This window comes from Haemaphysalis longicornis, unplaced genomic scaffold, assembly GCF_048455015.1.
Source record: "Haemaphysalis longicornis isolate Haplotype H1 unplaced genomic scaffold, Haemaphysalis longicornis Haplotype H1 scaffold_1, whole genome shotgun sequence".
Classification (NCBI taxonomy): Eukaryota; Metazoa; Arthropoda; class Arachnida; order Ixodida; family Ixodidae; genus Haemaphysalis; species Haemaphysalis longicornis.
This window is the reverse complement of record NW_027526203.1, coordinates 204,841,704-204,868,913: the sequence shown is the minus strand read 5'-3', so window position 1 is coordinate 204,868,913 and position 27,210 is coordinate 204,841,704. Positions and strand designations below refer to the sequence as shown.

The 27,210-nt window shown below is 45.9% G+C and overlaps 1 protein-coding gene across 1 annotated transcript in view; it reads left to right on the top strand.

The window, feature by feature from the left end:
• Nucleotides 1–27,210, top strand: part of LOC144168042 (CCN family member 4-like) — a 100,186-nt gene that overhangs the window by 44,241 nt on the left and 28,735 nt on the right. Inside the window, exon 2 of the mRNA XM_077697131.1 lies at nt 23,223–23,460. Within this exon, the coding sequence (XP_077553257.1) occupies nt 23,295–23,460 (166 nt within the window). The 5' untranslated portion in view covers nt 23,223–23,294. The remainder of the gene's footprint in view (nt 1–23,222; nt 23,461–27,210) is intronic.

The window sequence follows — 27,210 nt, the reverse complement described above, 5'->3', positions numbered from 1 at the left end:
TGGGGTATGCGTTCGCATTCTTTTGTATGCCGGTTTGTAACAGGGCATTCGAGATAAAATCGTTTGTCGCGCGCGGAAAGCAACGTGACGGTTACTTCGTGCTGGCGAAAATCAGCGCAGTCAGACGGAAGCGGGAAGGAAGGTAGAGAGATCGGGAAAGAGGGCGCTAATATATAAAAGAAAGCGTAATGCAAGACGAGAAATATAACACAACCCGCCTGCATTTCTCCGAACTTCAGGACAGAGCCGCACACGGGTACGTTGTCACAAACTCGAGCGTACGACGTCTAAAAGTACCGTATATTTTTTTTTTCATTTTTCAACGTGACCTGAGCCACTTATCTTCTCATTGCCGCGCATGCAGACCTGATTGTGTCCCTGTGTTTGAGCGCACAGCCATCCTTTTGCGACATAAGAACCAGCAAACGCGAGAAATTGTAGAAGCCAGCCACATCAGAAAAGCTGGTTCCGAATGTATCAGTCATCCCTCTATCGCCCTGCTTAATCGAGAAGTCGCATATTTAGACGCACATTGAGCGCTATTTCGGTGCTTCTTCTGGGAATGCGTGTTGGGGGTAGGAGGGGGGTCTTAATCCGTGTATGATGCGGTTATCTTTGCTGATTTTTCGTCTTTCGTGCGCCTCAAAGTTCGTTTTGTGGTTTTGTTGTTACGGTTTTTTAGTATTTTCGGCTGAGTGCGCCGAGAATGTGACGCATTGGGGGCGCGGCAATTGGGCGCTTGGGCATATAAAGCTTTGAATTGTGCAATAATAAACTAGTTGCGAGTGTGCGCTTGTGCCGTCTTCATGTGTTCTTGTCCTCGTTAATTTGCGCGCAGTTTATTTTTCGCAATGCATAATTACCAACTCGCCCAACTCGCAACCCTTTTACAGATCCTATACTCCGTAAAAATGAGTTGCCTGTCCTTTTAGGTACGGCAAAATCTCGCGCAGCGCATCATTCTGCCAGGGGGCCATATCCTAATGTCAATGCACACACTATGAAAGCAGCTTGCACTTAATGCGTCACATTGTCTGCTGATAAGCATTTTAGATTCGCCCCTCTCATCATCATTCACTTCGTGGAGATGGCGGGATTTTCTTTCATAGCTTGTTGTCACTGCAGTAATTAATAGCAGAATCAGTCCTACAAATCACAGAAACGGTTCGTTTCACGTTGAAAATACTCACAGTAACACACTTTGCACCACACGGAGGAACAATCGGTTGCAGTGATGAGGCATAAGGGTAACTTGTTGTTAAAGGGGCATTGAAGGCAACCAGCAAGTTGGTTTCAAACGGAAGTCGGACCTCCGCATAGCCATTTCAGCATTGATTTAGTGCCAAGATGCCTTAAGTGCTGAGAAATCTCTGTTCAAATGCTCATCAAACGTGACGCAAACACGACTGCATTCGCTGTTGCATCAGGATAAACCGGAAGCAAGTGAAGCAGCGGTGATTAATAGCAGTATACAAGCAACTGAATACAATACTACCACGTACCAAGCAGTTTGGTCAGTTCCGGTCAAATCGCTCATGCTTCCCCAAACGCCCCTGTCATTTGCCGTTCGAGACCACTAAGCAAAATTTTTCTGCATTGGACCTGTGATCAGTATTTACGCTTCACTGAAGAAAAACATTGGCCTTTTGAGGCCCCGCAAGTTTTGGCGTCGAACGATTTTCTCATGCGTAGCTCGCATGCTCCCTTGGAAAGCGGTACTGCCACCCCAAGTATGGACGAGTAGCACCATCCAGCGGCAGCCAAGAAAGAAGTTGTGCGTGTCAGGCCACTTAAGCCCTTCCGGTGAAAACGTGTTTTTGCTAGTTTCAATCTTATTTTTAAAAAAATGCCAGGTGTAAGAGGGGTATAATATTGTTCTCCGTGAGCTAATCTATCAACCTAGAGAGACTTGCATTTTAACTTCACTGTCATTTAAAGTTGTGCTCGAGTATATTGTGCGGAAGTAATATCTTTTTTATTGCTGCAAAAGCCACGATGGTTAATGTACTGGCACTTGGTTTTATGAAGCCTTTGCATTCCTAATTTAAGTACTGAATCTTCGCAGGGAACCTGGCATAACAATTTTATTACTGCACCGAATTATTAAGTTCATTTAACCATAGTGTCTGTTTTGAATTTTACATGTGGGTCATTTTTTTCTTTTTTGCTTTTTCAGGTAGATGTTCCTTTGACTCCCTGACTGCATTCCGCGAACGGGGAAATTAGCCTCCGCATCGATGGCCAGAGTGTCTTGACTGCATCATCTTTACTGGGAGGACTGTGTAGTCTGTTTGCATCGTTCTGGGTTTTCAACATTCAATATCACAAGAAGGCACACAGAGCTCTAACGTTTGTGGAACATGCCTTTTTGGACCTTACCAGCACCAAACCACGTGTGAAGGATTTAGAACTAATTAACTTTTATCGCATCAATATCCCTCACCAATATTTTATTTGTTTTCAATCCTGTAATCATTGGATAGTAGTTTAAAGAATTTCGTGTTATGTTTCTGACGTTTTCTTTTTTTTTACTGAACAGGGGATATTTGAGGGGCCCTTCTGTATGCTGATAATACAGCTATCTTTTAGTGAAGCAATAATATTAACCAACTAATATAACTTGAAACAATTATATAAATAATGTTGGCAACTGGTGCAAAATGAATCAACTTAAAATTATCGGAAAAACACGAATTACATGGCTTTTTCTTCTCACTCTGAAGAAGCTGTCGCGATACCACCCATTCTGTTCTATATCCTTGCAATTAACCCCTCAGACTGGGTCACTTTTCTTGGCGCATTTGTGTCTTTATCAAAACGCACTGGTATTTTCCGCAGCATATTTCTCGTTCTTTATATTACTCATTTATCCATAGCCATGTCATTGCTGTCTGTCTCCTACATCATTTATCTCTTGTGCCTTTACCATCTACAAAATGCTCGTTACCTTTCAATATCAAATCGTTACACAGCTCTCGCTCATTTCACCACCAATTGAAAAAAATGTTTGTTGTTGTAAACCCCTGCAACCATTTTTTTCACTTTGTGTACTGAGTACCGATGCGTACTGATAAGTACTCACGCGTTCTCAATCCTCTAGTATTATATAATGATGTCACTTACCATGCCGTTGTGTTTGTGCCTATATGTTTTTCGCGTATTTCCAGTTCTTGTGCAGTAATATTGTTTCTACAGTTTGTTCAACTAGCACACAGATCGCTAACTGAAATTTTTTTGTTGTTGTAAACCACTGCAACCATTTTTTTCACTTTGTGTACTGAGTGCTGATGCGTTCTGATAAGTTCTGATAAGTACTGACGCGTTCTCGATCCGCTATTATTATATAATGATTTCACTTACCATGTGGTTGTGTTTGCGCCTATCTTTGTTTTTCGCGTATTTCCAGTTCTTGTAGTAATATTAATTCTACGGTTTGTTCAACTAGCATTTTATTGCTGTCTTCCATTCCTAACTGGCGTGTTTTTAGCAATTTACCATTTTTGCTTTCTTATAGGAGGTCGCCCTAAGTTTTTATTTCGGAGCCTCCTTGTGTACACCATGTACCATGTAAACTTGTATGCGAAAGTTCGTTTGAAATAAACCTGAAACCGAGAAAAGCCGTGTGAAATCAGTACTCCCGCAGGGAACTAGAAACTCTCCCTTGTGGCCTTGAAAAATTCCTTTCGGAAGGCCTACAAAACCGCCCCAACTTTGCAAAACTCCATTCAAAAGAAATATATGCTTCCCTTGAACCTCCTAAAAACTCCCCTGGCGAGGCCTACAAAACGTAAAACTCCATGCAAAAGAAGTAAATGCTTCCCTTGAACCTCCTCAAAACGCCCCTAAAATAACATAAGTAGTTCCCAAGGGAGCCATAATGGACTCCTATTCAACCGACTAAAAAGTCCATAAACATCACTTAAAAACGCCTTGAGGAAGTAAAGAATACTCCATTTTGATCTCCTTAAATTCTCCCTAACATTTCTTAACACTCCCTAACTATCTCCTTTCTATCACCTAAAAACGCCCTGTTTTGAGGAGGTAAACAAAACCTCCCTGTTCCATGTAGTAAAAAAACTCCTACAAGGAGGATCACTAGAGGACAGGCGAAAAAGAACCTCTAGGGAGTATATGGGTGGAAAAAAAGTTTAGAGTGTAGGTAAGCCCCCAAGCTTCCGTACAATAAATAATGTGGCACTGAAATAAAGTGAAGTATAAAGATCGTAACATACTACACGGGAAGAAAGACCGCGCTTTGGTTAACGTGAAACAACTAAACGCAAGTTTTTTACACACCTTTTGGATTGGGTCTTTCCAATGTAGGTGTGAATCAAGGACAACACCCAGATATTTGAAGGAGGTTACATTCTCAATTGGCTGGTCGTTTATATACACAATAAAAGAACTGTTATCAATTACTTTTCTCCTTGAGGGAAAGATGACATATTTAGTTTTGTCGGTATTTATGGTTCACTTACTTTTCAAAAACCATGAGTAGATACTGTCCATTTCATCTAGTATGGTATCTCGCATTTCAGATAGAGAATCAGCACAAAATATAATTGCGGTGTCCTCCGCATACATTAGTACTCTGGAGTTCTGTATTGCGTGTGGGAGATAATTTACATACAATGAAAATAAAATAGGACCTAGAACTGATCCTTGCGGAATACCACATGTTAAGTCACTGTATGAAGAATGGTGATTATCGATTACAACTTTCTGTTTTCTAGATAAAAGATAGCTTGCAAAGAATTTGCCAATTGTACCATATTTTTCCAGTTTATTTGTTAGAATTGAATGATTAACCTTGTCAACAGCTCTATTAATGTCGGAAAACACTCCTATTGCCAACTGATTTTTGTGAAGAGCACTGTTTATAACTTGAGCAAGTGTTACAGCGGCCGAGAACGTAGTCCTCTTGTTAACAAACCCATGCTGCGGCGGGCAAATTACGTGATTTTCTTGGAGATATTTCTTAAGCTTTATAGATATTTATTTCTCTAAAACGGTATTAATTACGCTTAATACAGATATTGGTCTGTAAGTATTTCGATTGTTATGATCTATAGTCCTATATACTGGAACAACCCTGGCAATTTTAAGTACATTTGGATAAGAACCGGAGTCAATTGCATGATTAATTATAGGATGAAGGGGAATAGATAGAATGTCGATGTTTTGCTTCACTACTTTCGCTTGTATTCCGTCATAACCGACAGCTTTATTCTCAGATAGCTGGTTTACGATATTTATTATATCTCCCTGCGTTACTGAATTAATATAAAAACGTTATTGGTCATTGGAAAATCTTCAGCTTCGTCTGCGATAGGTCCGTTGCTAGCAATGTGACCCATGTTTGTGAAATAGGTATTGAAATAATTACAGACATCACTTGAGGGGTTGTCGGGTACAACAATATCTTTCCGGCTGGTTCCGATAACATCGTTTACAATTCTCCAGGCCTTCCTATTATCACCCCTTGACGTGCGATAAGATTTGTGTAATATTGTTTTTTTGACCTCCTCATCACTGCGACCGACTTATTCCGGTAATACTTAAATTGAGTATGATAGTAGTTATTTGTTTTATTATTCTTCCATCTACGGTAATATGAATCCTGTTATTTGAGCGCGTCAAGTATAGCAGTACTCATCCAAGGACAAGTTGCTTGTCGGTAATTATGTCGGGAACACTGACGCGTTGATTGTTCAATTGCCCTTGTAATGCTTTGCACAAAGGTTTCGAATTCTAATTTTACGTCTTCATATACATGTCTTCAAAAGAGACCGAATTCAGTAACGTTCTTACGCGATCACAATCTACTCTAGTTGTCCGTTTTACGGGCATGTCCGACACGGAATCAAAGTATTTTTGGCGCAATAACACAAACGTTGGACAGTGGTCAGCAATGGCAACATCCTAGACACCAGCAAATACATTCATATCAATGTTGCATAGTATGTGATAAATTAAAGTGGCCGAGTTATTGGTTATTCGGGTAGGTTCTGCGATAACATTTTTGACGTGAAATGAAGGTAGCAAATATGTATAATCAGGGCAGTCATCTTTTGACAAATCAATATTAAAATCACCACAAATAATTAAAGAATCATTTGATGCTGTAGTAGATAACAGAATGCTTTCCATAGCCGAAATGAAATCGCTTTTTCTTGAGTTTGGAGGACGGTAGACAACACCGACAGTGATACAGCCTTTAATGCGAACAAAACGGGATTCAATTGCGTTTTTAGTAAACGTGCATTCGTTGAGATAGCAGCTATCTACATTTCGTCTGATAAACAGCGGTACGCCCCTCCACGTGCCGAACATTTTCTAGGTTGCGAATGCATGTAATAACCGGCTATTTCTGCTGTCTCGCCCTTTCTAAGCCAAGTTTCCGTAATCACGATTATATCGAAGCTCAACGTAGATTTAGATACATAAGCACACAGCGTGTCCAAATTCTTTCGTATGCTGCGTACGTTACAGTGCAAAACGGTCAGATAGCCATGCCCTCGTCGTATATGTTCAATTTGAGCTGTGGTGCAAGCCATATTCCTAGTTTCACTTCGCATCAGTTGAATGGTTCTTATACCACTTTAGCAAGATCATCCACGCATGCAATGTGAACGGCCCTTGAGTTATCCGTTCTGCGCATCAGGATTTTTCTATCTGACACCCACGTGAACTTACAACTTTTATCTCGTTTCGCCTTTAGAGCACACCCTAGAAGAACCTTCTTTGCAGGACAGAGATGCTCATTTATATATATTGGTTCCGTTCCAGGGAGACCCAAGTTGGATGTGTTCAACCGTAATTTTTTTGCTTCCTTTAGTACTTCGTCCCTTGCTGCACGTGATGTAAATTTTACAATGATGTTGGATTTAGTTTTATCTTTGGTAAGCACACGATGAACAACATCAATATCCGATTCCTTGATCGGAACCTTGAGACAAGCGGAGATGGCTGTACATAGTTGTGGCGAAAAGATCTTCATTCTGAACTTCCGGTATTCTCTTTATCTCCAGGTTTGCCCGGTGGCTGTATTTCTGGAGATCAATGAGCTCCTTCTTCATTTCGTTCAGCTCTTTAATGAGGCGGCTGGTTTCTGTCCTCACCACGTGCTGTTTTGCGCTAGCATCAGCAAGTTCTTTCTTGACGTCTGCAATTTCGGTTTTGAATTCCTCAAGCATCTTGTTGATGAAATCCATGCCTTTTTTTTACAGCGCCAAGTTCTGTTTCAAAAACCTTAGTAAGATCTGCCTTTAGTTCGCCCTGACCTTTTTGAAACTTCTCAGCCATGTCCGCGAGTGACTTTCAAAGCTCTTTAATCGTGTAGGGTTGTCTATCGCCCATTTCTAGCACACACTCGGAGTAATCAAGTAGCCAATGTATACCATAATGGCTAGGATAGCCTGTGCACGCACCTGCGAAAAAAAATGCAGTGGCTTTTTGCAGCGATTCCGCCCAGCGGCTGCCTGGACTGCTCCGATGTGATCCTTCGGACTTTAAGCTAGCGAAGCTGTGTGCAACCTTCACGACCAACAGGATGGCCCACGATTGCAGCCGGTTTGCTTCTTCGCTGCCGCAACGACATTCTTATACTCCGTCATAGTTGCTTCAAGTGTGAGCTTCCTTCAATTTTTGTTTTAACTGATAATCATTGGACATCACCTTTGAGGGGTTAAATGTATGACGTGTCTTTCTCGTTCCGAGCAAGTGTTGCTACAATTACGGCGAACGCTGGAGCCTGTCGTTCCGAGCAAGTGTTGCCACAATTACGGCGAACGCTGGAGTTTTTTTTTTTTTTTTTTTGAGGGGAAGGAGGGGCGAATCTTGGTCAATCTTAGTAAGTTGGTATGCTTGGCTTGAAAAACGCGCGCCGGTGACGCTGGGCGGTCGTCACGAGGAAACGCACACACGAACGCAGGCATTTTCTCGGTTTTGTCAGCTGCCTAGCGGTCGCCACGTGGCTCGCACTCACGTGCGTGCGCTCGGCGATTTCTTCGTATTTTTAACTGCGGACACAAAAAATTACGATTTTCTAAACAGCTTGAATGTTAAAAAATCAATTCGCCCTTCCGGTCCTTCAAAGGTCAAGCTTTCTAGCTTGAAGCTTGTAGCTTTAGCTTGAACAAATGAAGCTTTTTATCACATGCCGTACAAGTGACGAATAATTTAGGGGGATGCTACGAGGAAATTTTATTTCTGCTGAGCGTTCACGACGGTCATCCCTAAGGAAAGCACGTACATACACGCACACGATATTATGTTGAATCTGCTGATCTTGAAAATGATGCCTCTTAATGATAACTAGCCAACTCCGAGTTCATGTCCGAGTGATGAGACGTACAAACTTGAGGTCCAAATCATGTTTTGAACGGGGTGCCGCTTTGGCACTGACCGCATTCTTATAGCACGCACACCGTGACGTTCATTTTCGACCACGTGTGCTTGTTCACCCTATCAGGCGCACACTACATCACAGTTATTGATTGATTGTAGGGTTTAACACGCCGACGCAACGCAGGCGATGAGGCGCGCCGTAGTGGAGGGCTCCGGATTAATTTTGACCACCTGGGGATCTTTAACGAGCGTTGAAATCTCGTAAACACGGCCGTTTTTGCTCTTCGCCTCCATCAGAAAATCGGCCGCCGCGGCCGGGAATTGAACCCGCGACCTCGTGATCAGCAGCACGACGCCTTAGGCACTAAGCCACCGCGGCGGGTGTGCTGACCATCACGAGCATTTTCCAATTCGCCCAATTCGCTACTTTACTGGTCTTTGCAAGCTGCCTTTCCCAGTCTGCATTTTTTTTGCGCTTTCGCAGGCGCCATAAAATTCCGGATCTTAGCCATAAAAGCTTCTCTTAAAATCAAGAATTGTATTCTTACGAGAGCGGCGCCATCACCATTATGATACACAAACAATAAAGTAAAATCATTACCCGCGTTATCATTCGTACCGTGCTTTATAGGAACTCTCCTATACAATTACACTCCTACGTGTTTTCTTCAGAATGTCACAGCGCATTATATGATGAAAAGAAAAGAAACAAAAGGAAGGAAGAAAATACAGAAAACAAGAGGAAACAAAAACAGAATCAAGGAAGGAAAGAAAGAAAGAACCAAAAAATAAAAAGAGGAAGGTTGGAAGGAAAAACAATAAAGCAAGAAAGAAAGAGAGAAAGAAAGAAAGAAAGAAATAGAGAAAGAAAGAAAGAAAGAAAAAAATAAAGGAAGGAAGGAAGGAAGGAAGGAAGGAAGGAAGGAAGGAAGGAAGGAAGGAAGGAAGGAAGGAAGGAAGGAAGGAAGGAAGAAAGAAAGAAAGAAAGACGGAAATACAGAAAGAAAGAAAGAAAGGTGAAAATTAGGGCTTAAGTGTCGACTTCCGACTCACGTTTCAGGGCACAGATGTACCCTGGTGTGGCTAATTAAAGCCCGCAGCGCACAGCGCGCCGTCATAGAGTACGAAGGATCTTCACTCCCGTTCAGGTGTTCGTATCTGCACCTCGTCTGCTTGCGAACCGACTGTGTCCAGCGCACGCAAACGACCGATCCATAAGGTTCGATCACGGAAGAAGGCGGCTTTGCTCTGTTGGGGCTGACAAGTTCGTGCACGCTTGAACGCCTGCGCACAGACACACATACGCAGGCAGTCAAACGGGTTGTTCCAGGTAACTTTTATCGTATACCCGCCGCGGTGGCTCAGTGGGTACGGCGTCGTGCGGCTAAGCAAAAGGTCAGCGGTTCGACCCCGGGCACCTGTTATGGTATGCGTGCGGCCATCATTTTCTCTTAGGGTCCATGCGGGTGGCTCCCACACCGGTTCATAGGTCTGTTGTGGTTGTAGCAGCTCCGCGACCTTGTGTTCCTTCTAAGCGTAATCAAGATAGCGCAGCAATATAAACCACTGATATTTATGCAATGAAAACGACTGACTATGAAAAGAAAATGTTGTAGATACTCTTTATCGCCGTCTCTGTGCCCTCTTCTCTTTGTCTCGTGTAATTAGCGCTGTTACTATGAACAAGTACCAACTCGCCGAATCTTCCGCTTTAGATAGATACTGTAACATTGTTAGCGGACGCTTTAAATGCTATAGTCTTGTAAGCCTTCCTCCTGCTTTTATGCTCTTTCGGAAATTATTTTTGTCACCTTCCTTCTCCATCGCACGCTTTTCCACACCGTGTGATGAAGTCGTGCAGTTGGTGATGCTGAGAACTTTAGTTTTCATTCAATCTTCATCTCCCTCTCTCTCTCTTCCTTTCTTTTCCTCTCTTACACAGCTGCATTTATTTGGTTGCGAAAATAGCTGGACATCACTGGGCACCAGCTTGCACCAGCTGTCGTTGATACTAACAATTTAGAAGAATTCAAAAAGCGGCTGCGCGCACACTTCAGAATAGAGGTTTCTGATTAGTTTCCAGCTCTCCACTGTTGTTATGTAGATCTTTTTAGCATTTTGTGCCGGTTGAAGCTCCTCACTATTGTACTGCTTGTTATCAAAAGTTTCCTTTTCTCTTGTTGTGTAGTATTCGATAACTCCGCTACCTTGTTGCGTTGCATTGATGTTCGTAAAGAAACCTGTCAAATATTTTTTCTGTGGTAAAAATGTAGGCTGTACCACTGCCTTCTCTAATGCCCTTTTGGGTCATGAAAGTACATAAAAAATAAATAAAATGAATATAAAATAAAACAAAACAAAATAAATAAATAAATAAATAAATAAATAAATAAATAAATAAATAAATAAATAAATAAATAAATAAATAAATAAATAAATAAACTCACTAGTTAGCCTTATCGTGAGCAGGACGCCTTGAAGTAGAGGTCAAAGGCCGCCTGTGCGGGAGCTTGTATCGGCAAACTACTAACCGTGTAAATAGTTCACACGTACAAAAGTAGATCTGTCTGTCACTGACAAGTTCAAATGATGACCTCTTAACGGGAACTTTCTCTCAGCCCTTTCTGGGTCGTCTCTGAAGATTTGGCATTTAATGCAACGAAATTGGCCTGGGCTACGACACTGGCCTTAGCTGTCGGGCCTTCCACAGACACAAAAAAAACGGCATAAAACTTCGAACACGCGCACGCGTCTTTTCAACGCGGGCATTGACTTCATTCCCCTCCAAAAATACGGCTCCTCTTTGGAAGCATGGCCCTCGTTTGATGCAGAATGGCGCCCACGCAGCGTCGCATAGGTTACTGAATGCATTCATAGCATGATATTCCAGGGAGTCCAATGATTTATAATGACACGCTTGCCATCGGGCCATATCTTCGATATTTCTTGGCATCTCGCTTAAGTGTGGGTTTTTAAAAGGTTAATATAATTAACGTATTGTATGACTCCTTTATAGCATATACAGTTTTTTCAATTCAATGGCTCGACTCTTACTAGATTTCATGTCTCGCACACTAGCGCAAGGGCTTCATTCAGGTTCTGTATCACAAGAACTTTTATTTTAGTGGTTTGCTTTTCGACCACACACAGCTTTGATGCTTCTTCCTTCTGCAAAGACGAAAGAGTTGAAAACATTGTCCAATTATTCAGCAGAATAAAAATAGAGGCTGTCATGAAGGATCTCAGTTGCCTCACACGCAGTTCGAGAGAGTTATTTTTCTACGCGCTGTGCTATCACCGTGAGCTGTGCCTAGATCGTGCACAAAAGCGAGTTTTTTGGCTCAAGTTACCTTGAAGTATCCTGTTAGGCGGGTGCAATATCTGCTGTACCTATATTATCTATTCTGATCTTCTCAATTCAAAGGAAAACCGGCAGCCATGAAGATTGATTGATTGATTGTAGGGTTTAACGCGCCGACGCAACGCAGGCGATGAGGCGCGCCGTAGTGGAGGGCTCCGGATTAATTTTGACCACCTGGGGATCTTTAACGTGCGCCGAAATCTCGTACACACGGGCGTTTTTGCTTTTCGCCTCCATTAGAAAAGCGGCCGCCGCGGCCGGGAATCGAACCCGCGACCTCGTGCTCAGCAGCGCAAAGCCATGAAGAGGAAGGGCTTACCATCGCAGTATAAAACTACAAAAGAGAAATTCCGTCTATGAACCTCGGTAGCATTCCTCTGCGTCTCTAACGGGAGCTCGACGCAAGAGAAATGGCGGGGACGCCGAAGGAACCCGACGGTAAAACCATGCGCGGTGCGCCACGGCCCTGATACGGAACAAGAACACGCAGTGGGTTCGCGCTCGCAGCGCGACGACTATGGGTGGCGGCGAGTGCACAGTGACGCCCTGCTGCTTTCCCTTCCATGTGCTTATTCTTACTGCGACAGGAGGGACGTGGACATAGGATGCAGAAAAGAGGAAAGCGTCGGAAACAGCTCCTTTCTTTGTCTCCTTCCGGTTGGTCTGTCGAGACGCCACGTCCTTCCGCCCCGTTCCTCGTTTAGTTTCTTATCTTTAGTTGTCCATGGGCAATCCCTTGTTGCCTTTTTCCCCTTGGTCCCCTCAGTTCCGTCTGGTGAAGTGCTTGGGGAGCCACTGCCGTGTATCGTCTTTTCTTTTCCTATACCGCCAACAGCTCGCCATTAATTACGAAGGAAGCTTGATGCGACAGTCCCGGCGGCCTCCTGTTGGGCAAAGGGCACGTGCACCGCCCAAGACACGGCAATGAGCTAAACGAACCGCGTCCTCTCTATACATACTAAATGTCTCCTTCAAGGGTTCTTCAGGTTCCAGGAACCGTCTTTGATCTTCCCGTGGCGCTTCTTGTTACAAACCCTATTTTTTTTCCTTCAGCGATCCACTTTTTGCTCGCCTTTCCAACGTCTTCCCACTCCACGCAAGCTTTGCTTCCGGGTACTCCCGCCCCCGTCGCCATCTTTTGGCAGAAATTCCGCGAACTATTGTTTGTAGGTGATAGGACTTAACTGATTCGACGTGGAATGCGTCACTGCGGAATGCCACCGAACTGAAATTGTGTTCCAGGGCCCTCCAAATGCCCTTTTCTAAATGTTTAACTGAAATGCTTTTAGAACATGTTGGATAAGTCTGTGGAGTCTATAAGTTACATGGCCACGAGCATCTGAGAAAAAAAGTTACTGGACGCCCACCAGATAACTTAGGAATTCAAAGTATTTGTTTTCCTGCGTTCTTCAAAGTCCGGACGTTCTCTGTGTGCTTGGAAGACGTTGCACAAGCAATGCCGCCGCGATCGGCCGGCTTCCTTTCGGATACAGAATATAGAAATACTCTGATTGAAATCATGTCAGAAGCAAAGCTGGGACTAAAAAGGTATGCACTGCACAGAAACTATCTGCGAAGTTTAGCGTGCTGATGACAATTATAGTTTTCTCAGAGCTTCTACCGCATGGGAAAAAAATTCAGAGCCCTTCTTCTTTGTGAATATGGAAGCCAGCTATTCTGCATAAATGGTAGGTTTTGCAAAGGTGGGGTTTTGCTACAGTGAATTGATATATTATCATTATTGGCTCACGTCGGCGTTGCAAGCGGGCAAGTTGCTCTTCACTTGGGAGGGATTCGTAGCTGCTCGACGAGGTGCGACTTGAGGTGGCAACGGCGGCGGCTGCACGTTCAGCGGCAGTGCCTTTCCATTGTTTCCACATCCATTCTCGCTTCTGTGGGACGGACGCTCCTCATATTTCCGCCGTTCTTCCTCAGAGCCAGCTATGCACGTTCGTCCATAGTGAGTTATAAGTGCAGCTGCTGATAACTGCACCAGCGCGCGCCGTTACCATTGAGCAACTTATGAAAGAGGCGTCGGCGGTGGCGCGGAGCAGCAGAGAAGCGGTGGCGAGTAAATCGTCACCTCCGGAAGAGAAACCCGGGATCGTAGCATTATACAGCTTCGTTGTACAATGAATACGTTTATCGGCCACGCTGCTCCTGGATGCCCGTTATCAAAAGGTTCTAGATGAATGCCGTTGACCCGTATTATGCATAGTAGGGGGACATCTCGTGCTCAGACAGTGCAAAAGACCTCAATTTGTATATTACCCACGTCGAGTTTTCTTATATTGCTCACTATTGCTTAACCTCGTGACAACTATCGCTGAACCCGTGGCGGGGGTCGACAGCCACCATGACGGCCTCTCGTGCACTGCGTTCTAAGAACACTTAAATCATGGTGTAGTGGTAAGATTCCCTCTTCAAATGCAGGGAGGCACGGGTACGTCCCATTCTCAGTGGTTGAGAACTGATGGAATAAACTTCTTGCCCGGTGGTTTTGGGCATGAAAAACTACGAAGCGCAAAAGAGACCTTATCGCGTTTAACTCCACCTGCAACAAAATTGAACAAGGGACTGAAAGTTAGTTTTAAAATGCTACCGGCGGATTGATTGGAGAAGAGAACATGTTTATGATGTGTGCCGATTTTCAAACACAGATCAGTTAATATTCGCAACAATTTTCAGCAAATTGTTATCTCATGCTTATCAATATGAACACGGAAATTTTCAGCTGTCACACAGCCTCCTATAAATTATACAAGGTTGTGTATCCAGGTTGTGTCACAGGTGTGTATCCGAGGAATTTATTTAGAGTCTCTTCGAAGTATCTCGAGTCCAGTGTCCTTTTACAGCGCAGCTGTATCTGACATGGGCCGCCCGGTTTTTTGTATCGTCGTCCACCCACGAAGAACGTCTTACGGCAAAGCCAGCGTTCTCGCAAATGCCTCTCAATCTTACCTGGATATCTTGGAGAATCTCGCTGTTTGGCCTCCTTGACCTCAAGGTAGAGTCGCGGGTTCTGGCGCTATCGACCGAGTCCCCATTTTTTTGCTAGAAGGTTACTACAATTTCCCTAAAAAATTGCATGGGAGAACTTTTTATGCCAGTTAGAATCTTACGATTGCGATCTTGCAAACATATTAATAAATGGTTGCGTGGCCCTACCACCACTCAAGTTTTATCGGTTATGACACCTGTCTCATCTCAGCAATGGCAGTAAAAATACGCGAGAACCCTTCAAGTGCATCGCATCAAAGCTTGTCTGTACCCATTAAAAGCTAGTCTACCAGATGAAATAACGGCTAACTGGGCCTGGCACGTACTCATGCCGCAAACCAAGCAATGGAGTAGACCGCCTTCTATGCGAGAAAAAACAATATATAGGAGAAGTCAGGCTACAAACTTACTTGTTGTTTTAGTGAACATTTCCAGTCCTCATTCTTATATATTGGGATGGGCAATGAACTTCAGAAGTTCAAATCACTGCTACTTATGGCCGCGAATCCCGCGCTCCTGAAAGGAATTGGTGGTTCGTGAGGCCATTCATCATATCGTATGATTTCTTATTCAAAATTTAACTGCGCGAAAGACGGATACAAGAAAGGACACGGACGAGCGTAGTTTTTGTTTTGCGCTACGAAGTTAAATTTTGAATATGAACCCCTTCCAACTCGCCCAGCTGTCTCTCGTACGATTTCTGTATCCTGTCACGGTTAAATGTTCATTGGCATTACTTGCGACACACTTTTCTTGGTTATGATCTGAAATAAAGATACAATAGGGACACGTTGAGTGCATTTCTCAGAAATAAAAGTGTTTAGGTGTTTTTTGGATACTTTTATATGGTAATGACGATATCGGCGTGTACTTCGAAAAAGAGTAGACATTTTGAGTTAGTTTTCTTCGCTAAAAATACTGGTCAGCGTGTGGTCTTATACGGTAGATACCACCGTGGTAGTTAGCCAGGACCGTTCCACAATGGAGGCTTGTCAAGCATACAGCTAAAATTTGCTCTTCAGTGCAACAAACCTGCAGTGCACCACAGCACAGGTAGCTCGGGGAAGCTAAACCACAGTCCTGTGGTACAGCGTCCCCGCAATGCAATCTATCGATAGATCACTGCCACTGAAAATGAAATTTTGGTGAATGACGATCCCGTGCTTACAATCTGATTCAAAAGCTCGTTCTTGGCTGTGATACCGCGCAATGCCAACCGGGAACTCTGCATTTCATAGTGCCACAACGCAGATCGGAATTTTGAACAAATTGTATGATCGCCGCTCTCATTCACCGAATTCCCATTTTCGGTGGCATGCATTTGTCAACAGAGTGCATTGGGGGGAGCCGAACCACAGGATTATTTTGGAGTGCAAACATAATAACGAGACGGAGCGATACATCGTTTAAGAACATGAGCGCAATTTTCCCGATGACAGGCTGTCGGGCGCGTCTTGTTAAGAAATATGAAGCAGGTTCTAAACGAATACAAGGAACCAGGAGAAGCGTACTGACTTTGTATCTATTTAGACCTATACGCCCTCTTGACACGGTGTCCGAAAAATATAATTTTGCATTCACCGCACCTGGATGGCACCTTGGCCATACTGTGCGCCGAAACAGAGCTCAGCTGGACGAGTTACATCATTTGGGGTTTTTCACCATGCGCTAGAGCATTTTTTATATGGGCGTTTTCTGTTATTTTTTATTTCAGTCAAAATGCATACTCCATTATTAGGTATACACATCAAGGCCTCGCCCGTACCGGCAGAGCACCTTAGCACATCCACTACCTCCCATGTTTTGGGCTTTTAAGTTCACTATTAGTTTCTTGTCAGGCAAAAGTGAGCCAGAAAAGGGTTTGGGTCTTCATGATCTTTTTTGCTGAATTGTCCAACCCGTCTTAAGTTCTCTTATGATGTTGTCGGATGAACAAAAAATGGTGGCAAGTCGTAAATACCCAGTCAAGTTGATTCGACACTCACCAGTCTTGTGTGTACCTATGCAAGACCTTTATCAGTGCCAAAGGCCTTCGGACTATTGTGAAGATTGGGTGTGTTTGTGTGCAGCTATTTAGAGAAAGCGCTAAAGCGGACGCGCATGACTTTTTTGTGTGATAATAACCGCAAATTGAGAAAGAAGATTTCCGACATAAACAAGGCCATTGAACACCACTGCAAGGTCCTGTGCCATCAGCAGTGGAACGATATCTGCAGCTGAGCTCCGCGGTTGCACCTGGAATCTAAATTCGGCACCTCCTAGACGAAACTAAGACCAAGTCACACCAGCGTGACAGCCTGGCCCGCCTCATGCACACCACCACACAACATCAAGGAAAAGACGCTGTCATCAAGAGCCTGGAAGCCAAGTATCTGCCGGACCCGCCAACGGAAACCCATCCGCCATACGGGGGGCTACCCAACGCGTGGCTCGACCGAGAAATTTCCACGTCAGAAATGCGGGTAGCGCAGCGCTGCACGAGATCAATACCCGCTGGGCAGCCGGCCCTTATCTCGTTTCCAACAAGATGCTACGCAACCTCGATGATGCATCGATCGAGTCCCTAACCCGTTACTTTAACGAATGCTGGCGATCGGGCAAGCTCCCCACAGAATGGAAAACGGCAAGAATGATCCTGATCCCGAAACCGGGCAGACCACTAGATATTGACAACCTGCGTCCCATCTCGCTCACGTCCTGCGTGGGCAAGGTGCTGGAGCACGTGCTAGCCATCCGATGGCCGGAATACTTGTAGAAGGAAGGCCTCTATCCTTCAGGCACAGAGTCAGCACACAAGACGCCATATATTAAAACTCAAACAAGAAATCATCGACAAGAATACACAAGACAGCAAAGTAATTCTGGGGCTTGATTTACAAAGCGCATTCGACAAAATCAAACACACAGCCATATTAGCACAAGCATAAAGACTTAACATGGAGGTAGTGAGCTACAATTACATCAAGGACTTCTTGACCAACCGCATGGTGGAACTGCACGCTGGAGACCTCAAGCTCCCCGAACACAAGCTCGGCAGCATGGGTACACCGGAGGGTTTGGTCATCTCGCCATTGCTCTTTAACCTCGTCATGATCGGGGTAGCGAGGGAATTGGCGGGGACCGGCGTCCGGCACACGGTGTACGCAGACGACATTACTCTGTGGGCGGCCGGTGGCACCTACGCCAGCATTGAGCAACAGCTGCCAGCGGCGGTTACCACCATCGAGCAGCACCCTGAAGGCACCGTCCTAGTGTGCTCGCCCGGGACGGGAACGCGCTCCCCCGCGGGAGTGCGATCGCATCAAGATCGTGACTGCATCGGGGCAACGCATAGCCGATGTTCCCAAGATCAGAGTTCTGGGCCTCGTGCTAAACAAGAGCGGCCGAAACGACGAGACCATTAACAAGCTTACCACCGAGGCAATGGACGAAATCCGGCTCATACACCGAGCCTCGACGCGACGGGCGGGCATGCGTGATGAAAGTCTCGTGCGTCTCGTCCAGTCGTTCGTGATTAGTCACATCCCATACGTTGCGGCCTACCGCAACTGGAGCGTTACCGACAGGACCAAGATCAACACGCTGATCAGACGGGCTTACAAGACGGCGCTGGGCTTAATGGGGACCACAAGTACGGCTTGGATCCTGCAGCTTCGTGTTCATAACACCCTAGAGGAAATATCCGAGGCGCAGCTCACCGCGCAAATGGAGCGCCTCTCTACCACCAAGACGGGCCGCCGTATCATGGCATCTCTAAGTTAAAACCCCCGAGCTCCCAGCCGGCAACCGTGCGAGATCGGCAAGGAGGCGCGGGCCCACATGCGCGTGGACCCCATCACGAAAAACATGCATCCTGAGTACAACCAAGAACGACGGCAGGCGCGGGCCGAGGCCCTCACTGAGTGACACGCCTAACACCCCCACGCCCGATACGTAGACGCATCGGAATACCAACGGGAAGGCTATGCGGCAATGGTCGTTGCGGCGGCTACCGGCACCAAGACAGCGGCAGGGAGCGTGCGGTGCACAGACGCCACAGACGCCGAGGAGGTTGCCATCGTGCTGGCGATCTCGGAGACCGAGTGCCGGATCGTGCGAACACCGTGCGAAACTCTGCAAAGGGGCGAGTGTGCGCGCCGGAGGCCGCCATCAGCGGCAACCACAAGCTCCAAGACCGAGGCAGCGTCATCCGTGTCAAATGATTCCCGGCTCACGTGGGCGAGTGCGCATCCTTATTGAATCCCAACGAGACGGCCAATTCGGCGGCGCGAGCGCTTACCCTCCGCTCGCCCGAGAGTGACCGTTCCGTGTGGTGGTTCAAAACCAAGGACCGAATGGCCAGTTATGGCGAAGTGACTAAGTCTTATCGCCTAGCTCGACATACAATGCCGCCTCCCCACCCAGCACTCAGTCGGGAGGAGGCTGTCATCCTAAGGCAGCTACAGACCGGGTCACTCCCTGCCCCAGCAGTTCTACACGTGCTTCACCCAGAACTCTAACAGAGTGGTGTGTGCAGTGTTTGTGCAGTGGGTCCGGCGGACCAGTGGCACATCGTGTGGGACTATGCAAGGTTCCCGAACGAAGCTACCTCAAGGACATACCCGCCCGAACTTCAAAGTGCTGTGCAGTGTACAGACAAGGACACTCAACTATGGGCCATCCAGCAGGCCCGGAGTGCGCTCGAAAAGCACAAGCCTCACGACCCGCCACAAACGGGCCGAACTGGGGCATTGCAGAGGAAGACATAACCTCGGGTCGATGCTTGGCCAACGCCACGACGCTTTAAATCGTCGGTTTCCGACATTTAATAAAGTTACTCCTATCCTATCCTTAAAGAAATTAGAAGGCAGTTCTCCCGTGGTTGCATACAAGGATCGTAACCCATACATTGGCTGAATCACGTTAACACAACAGACCTCGTGTGCAGTCATTTATTTTTCCCAAAAGGAGTGGTCTCTCTGGTAGGAGCAAATGTAGTTTACTTCGGCAATACTACCCAGTAAAGATGGTTGTGGTTCGTTTCCCCGAAGTCCGGTGTCGATCAGGAACGCAATCGCACCGCCTCCTGTTGATTTGGCAGGGGGCTGGCGGGGCGATGGTGTTGAAGTTCTTGGAGGCGGCGGTCGAATTGACGAACTCGAGGCATTGGGGTTGATTAAGTGAAACGAAGAGTTTATATACAGCTATTTACAGTAGAAAAACTGGGTACATGAGTAGTAAAAGGAAAACTTCCAACTTCAGCTAGACGCTAGCTCCAAGTGCGTACAAATCACTCGAGCTTCCCAACTTCGTCTAACTCTCCTATCCTCGGAGCGTACACAAACCGCTAGAGAAACGACGGCCGAGACTCTCTCTCGCCACAAGATCCGTCTAGTTGCCCGGTACGGCGCTGTACCCTAAACTTCCGACGCAGTCTTAACCTCTAGCCTAGGGGGCTCACAAATCCCAACCTAGCTTTAACGGTCGAGACTCCTTGTCCCGCCGGGAACTGCCCAGCTCAGCGCTAAGACAAGAACGATTTCTAACGGCCAAGTTGGGCCTTATAACACCTCGAGCTCACGCTCTTTCGGAACGCCCCTGTAGCGTTCGTACACGCGTAAGGGAGTGCCCGAATTCGCGTAGACAGCTGTCACTCAGCGCGCTACGGAATATTCAATGAGTCGCCGCAATCTTTAGGTCAACGGCCCGCTCGCGGGCCAGCAAGCGCGTACGACCCCGAAGGGTGAGGGCGAAAGGCGCAACTGTGCGTCGTGCTGACCGGGGCGCGTTAACGATGGAGGCTCGCGCGGCGCTCATTCTGACGTCGGTAATCACACCTCCCCCGCGCGCCACGCCGATGATTCTCGGAACCCTGCGGCACCGTCTGCGTCCACAATGGGGGATTATCCCCGCGGTATTTGTTCGGCCAGACAATCCGTCTCCCGTGCGTGCCGTGACAAATTGGCGCCGACTGCTCTGCAGTGTTGGCAGTGCTACGTCGCCAGACGGAGTGGCGAGTTCTCACGCGCCGCCCGGGCGCTTGGCCACTGACCTCATGAGTGGGTCATACAACTCCTTCGACACCGGCTGCGTCCTGAATGGGGGAACATCCCAGCGGAATTCCGTTGGCCGGACTATCCGGCGCCCATGCGTGCCGTGACGAATTTCGTAGTCCACAGTGTTGAGCCACCAGACAGAGTGGTGGGTTCTCAGGCGCAGCTTGCGCGCCTGGCCACTGACCTAATAAGTGGACCTTAAACTACTCTATACCCAATTGCTTTCTGCGAGTATTATGAGGCACGAGAACCAGTGTTCACTCCAAGCAACTGTTCCACACGAAACCAACTTCGTCTTTTAACTTCGATTACAGGAATTTCAAGCTTAGCAACTCAATAGACCATTGCCATGCATACAGTACTTTGCGCCAGGGATAGGGCGCCGGAAATCATAAGGAAACACGCACAAAAGCCAAACACAAGGTTTTGCTGTGATGCAAGGAAAAAGGAACCTAGAAAGCATCATCATCATAAGAAGCGGTGCGGGGACAGGTGAAGATGATATGAGACGGGAGACATTCGTTCTAAAAGAAGAATTTTGAACGTCGCCGCTTCTGAGAAAATACGAAAATTTATATCACTACCCCCTTCTAACGCCTTGCCCCTGAAGGTAAAAGCTGTCATATTTCTTTCATTCAGCGCTAGCAGCCTTAGCCGCGCAAAGAAATATTATTTTTTCATCTATTCCCCATGGCCACGGGAAGACTCCTCTGTTAATATATGCTTTAATTTGTCTTTCCCGCCCCACTGGAAGGTATATTGTTTTTCTGTTTCTACCATTAATTTTTAATTCTTAAATACAGCCCATTCGCAAGCCCTGGCTAATCCCTCTGTGTGGTTATGCGCCATTACCCTAAAGGAGGAGAAGAACTGCTGCCTGATAGAGTCCAGCTTCACAGCGAGTACTATTTTTCTCCGCCGCCTGCCAAATTTAAAATATTACTTTCACCACTTTTATAGGGCTCCTTTGCCTCAATGTGCATTCTGCAACAAATTATAAACTATTCAGCATCTTTTGCTCTCCAGCCAACGGCTCTCTTCCATACGACGGAGGTACTTTGAAAGCACATGCAATCGGCTGAGCCGCCCTCTGCTTGCTCCACTAAGTTTACCGTGCACTGGGATTCTACCACTGGAATCTCTGCCGCGTGGTACACTCATTCCTTCGGGAGCCAGGTTGTTTCCCGTGCTACCTGTATTGGTGCCCTGCCGGATTCCCCTTTAAAACCTTCACCCGTTTTGTCCCACTGCCCGAATTCACCACGTTTTCTTTCCGTTGTGCTTGCTTCCTACTTTTCTTGCATGTAAAAAACTTTTTACTCCGGTTCACACTCTCTAAGATTACATTTGTTTTTATAGGTGCCTATTTTTAATGCACGGTTATTCTACATATATATATATTACTTTTCCCAAATACCAAGTATAATTGCTCTCGGTAAGCACAATTTTCCTGGCCAATCCCCCTGCCATTTCTCTGAAAGCACCCCTACCACCACGTACTTCCAGGTTTTATGGACAGTCGTCAGGCCAGCCAGAACCCAGGTTATCTGTAGCCGTCGTTAAGACTCCAGGGCCGCACTTCGCCGTGGGCAACGACGTGCTATGGCTATTCCCCCTCCCACCAATCTCTATTTGTCTTCACTGCCTGGGTGATCATTCCGTTGACTAGCTGCCGTGATTATCACCGCTACCTGCGATAGCGCATGCTCCCCGCACCCCTTTAACTCCTCAACGACGTTCCTCGCGCCGCCAACGACCAGTGTGGAGAATCGTGAGATACTCTGTTTATCCCTTTCGTAACACACTTACAACATTTTTCATTACTTGACACTGTTTTTCATTGCTCCCCCTTTTGTTTTTATTTCCTATTCTCCTCTGACGTTATCACCTTCCACAGCGTCGTGCGTACATGTTCATCATACTCGTTTTTTATAGAAATTTGCGTTGTCAGTACTGCTGGTCGTGACGTCTCCCGAAACGTTAATAACATCATAATGTCCTTGAGTATTTTGGGTAGGCTGCTAAAAGTAATTTGAAGTTCGCGTATCATAAAGACTACACGAAAAACTGCTGCCTCTGAACCCCGCTCGTTTAAATGGTAAGGCACAACTAATACGCGGAAAACCATTTGACCAAAGTCAAATTCAACTATATGTTTCCACTTTCGGAAAAAGAGGCGCCAAAAAACGAAGTCGTGCGGTTGCTGGGAAAGAGATGGTTAGAATGGGAACATAGAATTGCTAGGAAGCCGTTACGTTTTCACCCTTTTACTCGAGCGCCACTGCTGACTGACGTCGTAGGAACCGGTCATTACCGTCACTTCTTGAATACAAGTCGACGGTGCACTGTCACCAAACTGCATTAACGCAGTGCACATTTTATTTCTGCAGTCTATATATGCGAGGAGGATTTTGCGCTATCTATGTATTCGTGATCTTGGCCAGATGTTCAGCTGCTTCGTGCGTCTTTGTGCGCAGGGCTCGGTGCAGTGCGGTCCTTCGTGCCGCTGCAACACGGGGTGGCAGCACGAAGGCGGCGAGGGCGGCGGGATGCGCTGCCCCGACGGCGTGAGCCTGGTGCGGGACGGCTGCAACTGCTGCAGCATCTGCGCCAGGCAGCAGGGGGACACCTGCGACGCCGTCCAGCTCTGCGACGCCCGCCGGCAGCTGCACTGCGTATATCCGGACAGAAATGCCTCAGTGGGAACCTGTAAAGGTATGCTCACAGAGAATTGGCCACGCACACATCACGCATTCATACTTGTTAACGACACAGACAAGCCACAGTGCCATCAATGTGGGGGCAGCTATCTGTCCTCCACATGCTTATTGAATGTTATGTGTGTAACATCGCAACAAAACGTCCCTTTAATGAAGCTTACACATATAAAATTCTCTTGCACCCTTCATTAGTCCTATCTAACTATCCCGTGTTGTCCTACAAAGGAGTTTTTAGTTATCTTGCAGATGTTTACTTTCTAAAATGCATATCATACAGCCCATAATCTCACCTGTGTTTATTACTGTTGCAAAACAGTGGCAGAACCTGAGGCTTTACACCTTAGGTGCCTATACTCACGATGTTTATTTATGGCCCTATACAGCAACTCCCTTAGTAAAAATGTTTAAACTATTTCCTTTACTACACATCCTTCTCATCTCATTCCATCATTGTCATGGCACTCTTTGCCTTTGTCGGCCTTGCGCCGTTAAACTCAAAATCATCACCATCAGCCCACCTGAAACATCAGCACTGGTGAAATATGTTGAATAGGAAGCCCTCAGCCAGCGTAGTGGCCAGAGAATTAGTGATGTGAGTAAAGCAGAAAGAGGTGGCATCGGCAATTATGCCGCACTACAATGCCAAAGGGCTGACTTTCGGAGATTTACAAAGTAAAATGGAGTGTGAACCAGAGAAACGTCAATATTTACCTTAAGAGGGAACAAACTCCAAATTTTCTCAGCTTGCATGAAAACGCATAATGGTAGTTAGCTCAGCTGCTCGAATAACGCACGATGTTTTTTTTTCTGCCACACATTACAGATAAACGAGACCCTAGACATCGGCTGAACAGTCAAATAAGAAATTAAATTGTCTAAGCTGTGCAATGCAGCCACAAACAACGCTTCAACAAGATTACTTCCGTGTCACTTTAACGGCAACTTAGTGGCTCTGCATCATTTAGCAGGCCGCACTTCATTCGTGGCCCATTCGTGGTGTTGCTGTCGTGTCACTATTGCATAATCACGGGGACCAATGACATGAGTCGGTTCCTAAACGTACGTTTTTTTTTTCTTTGCGGTGACCGACTGATACCAATAAAGTTTATTCATCACCATCTTCATGATCATCATCATCAGAATCATGTGTGACAGAACTCTCACAATGTTTCCACATAGATTTCAAGCAAATCCAGTCGAACGTATTGTATACGCTAGTGCATGGTGCCAGCTTTACGCGTAAAAAACGAAACATTAGTCTTGGGAAATTAAAGAGGCATTAGTGTGTCCTGATCGGAAAGTGGAGTAGCCCGTCATTCGCTGTATAAGAGGAAAAAAAGACAATGCGTCGACACGTAATTCGTAATGAACCGGAACAGCATTTTTAACCCGGGAGAGATCAATTATTTAATGTGCCAGCGTTTATTTATTGCGAGAAGGTGTGCACCATCTCAAAAATATCGAACTATGTATACAAATAAAGAAATATTCTAATGTAGAATTTCCTTTTTTCGTGAACCTACGTCGCTGACGGACGCTTGGTAAAAGAGATTAAAGATAACAAGGCTAACGATGTTAATTCCGGTAAAAGAACCAACGTAAATATTGCAACCGGGGGCAAAAGATTGAAAGGCATGTAAAGATTACGTGCATGGCTCCGAAATCCTGTAAAAGCAGATTATTTTTTCCTCATTTTTATACAAACGATACATTATTACTTTTTGTTTAGCGGCGTAATCAACGCGCTTCGTCCGGTTTCAGCAGGGCTGACAAAGACAGAAAAAATCGCTATTCGCCTTCGGCTTGTGTCACCTAATTATTTTAGAAAAGTGGGGTCAGCCACCTTGTATGGTGTTCGAGCTAAAAATGAATCTGGGCCAAAGACATCGTATTAGTCCTTCGGTTTCGTTGTTGTTGAAGAAACTGTTGGGATTTTAAGCTTGTTTAAACACACCAAACTTCTCATTCACCCATAGCTCTTGAAAGTTATCGATAATGCACATTCTGCACTTGGTTGACCGTTACACCGCTCCATAACCCCTTACAGCCAATCGGTAAATTTGTCGACCCCATGTTAGTAACGACACTCTTGATATCGCGTTATTTCTCACGAAAGGTGGTAGAAGAGCACAGAGCAGGAACCATGGCGTTCACGAAGGTGTCTCAGCCTATTGCGACAATTCGACCATTCGTAAAACAAAAAATCAAGAGCCATTCTACTCTGTGAAGGTGAATAATCAGCGAGGCTTTAAAGCAGAGGATAGGGCGGTGACAGAGAATTTAGGTGAAAGGTATGACAAAATTTAGTTTCTCTTGAGCGTTGACTGTGGTCATCCCTAGGGTCCATTAGGACAAAATACAAGTTTCGTTACTTAAAAAGACTGCCTTATTTCAATGACAATGACAGCAATTTTATAGCAAACATCAAATAAATGCGCGAGATATTAAAGAAAACACATGAAGCAGTGGCGGCTCGCTAGCAAATTTTCGGACGATTTTTCAGTTACGTTACAGAACCTTGTTTGTCGGTTTTGGGCCGCCGACCTCAGCCGCCGTCAAGAAGCATAAATGGGAGGTTCTAGTGGGAACTCTGGTTGCGTTTGGCCGTATCACTTCAATGCTAACATGCACTGATGAAAATATCTCTGGTACTATGCCATAATACGTTCCTCCCTCTTGCGCATATTGCCGCAAACCATGTATCGGTTTGTTTATTTATTGTTTGTTTTTACTGCCGGGCCACGCCAGGCTGTGTTATCTGCGTTCCAAACGAAGCGCGTCTTACATTCCTTACTTTTATGCCGCACGGGCTATCACATTCAGATAACCAGACTGTTTCACCCTAACGTCACTAGACGAGAATAATCTTCTGTGATCTACAATGTTCTGGATGTGAATCGAGGTTTCCAGAAACACTTGCGCCGAAAGATAAAAGCCTGCAGAGCAGACGCTGCGGCATTCATTCGACGACACTCGCCTGTGCTAGTCACTTTGTTGACCGCTGCTTCGCCGCCCCTGTATTCTTTTGAGTTGTTAGGGGAGCACAAGTTAGCTCCAATAAACTTGTTTCTCCTTGAAGACAATCGCATCGTCCTTGGCTTCGTGACATCTAGTGGAGGCGCGGGGTACTAAGCCTTTATGCTCTGTACGACATCTGGAAGCTGCCAAGCCAGTCCAACCAGAGAAAGCCGCCGACTGCAAGGATTGCTACCCGAGTTCGGTCTTCTGCCAGAAGTGCCCAAGAGAAGGAATGCTGCAACCAACACCATGGGGCAAGAAACAACGTCGCCAATCATCCTGCAGCAGCCCCGAGAACCGCCATCGTTCCGGGGAACCCCCGCTGAATACCCCGAAGATTGGTTGGAGAAGCTGGAGCGCGTCCGCATCTTCAACAGGTGGGACGACGAAGAAACTTTCCGGCATGTCTTCTTTTACTTTGAAGATGCTGCTCGAACTTGGTTCGAGAACCATGAGAGCTCTTTGACCGACTGAACTCAATTCAAAAGGGAGTTCCTTAAGACCACCACTACCATGGTGAGAAAAGAGCGAGCTGCGCTTTTGCTTGAAACTCGAACGCAGCACCCCAACGAAGGTGTGATTTTCGTTGAGGAGATGAAGCGACTTTTTCGCCGTGCCGACCCTGATATGACCGAAGAAAAGAAGCTCAGGTTTCTAATGCAAGGAGTGAAGCAAGAGCTTTTTGCTTGTCTAGTCCTTAACCCTCCGAAGACAGTGCACTCTAAGA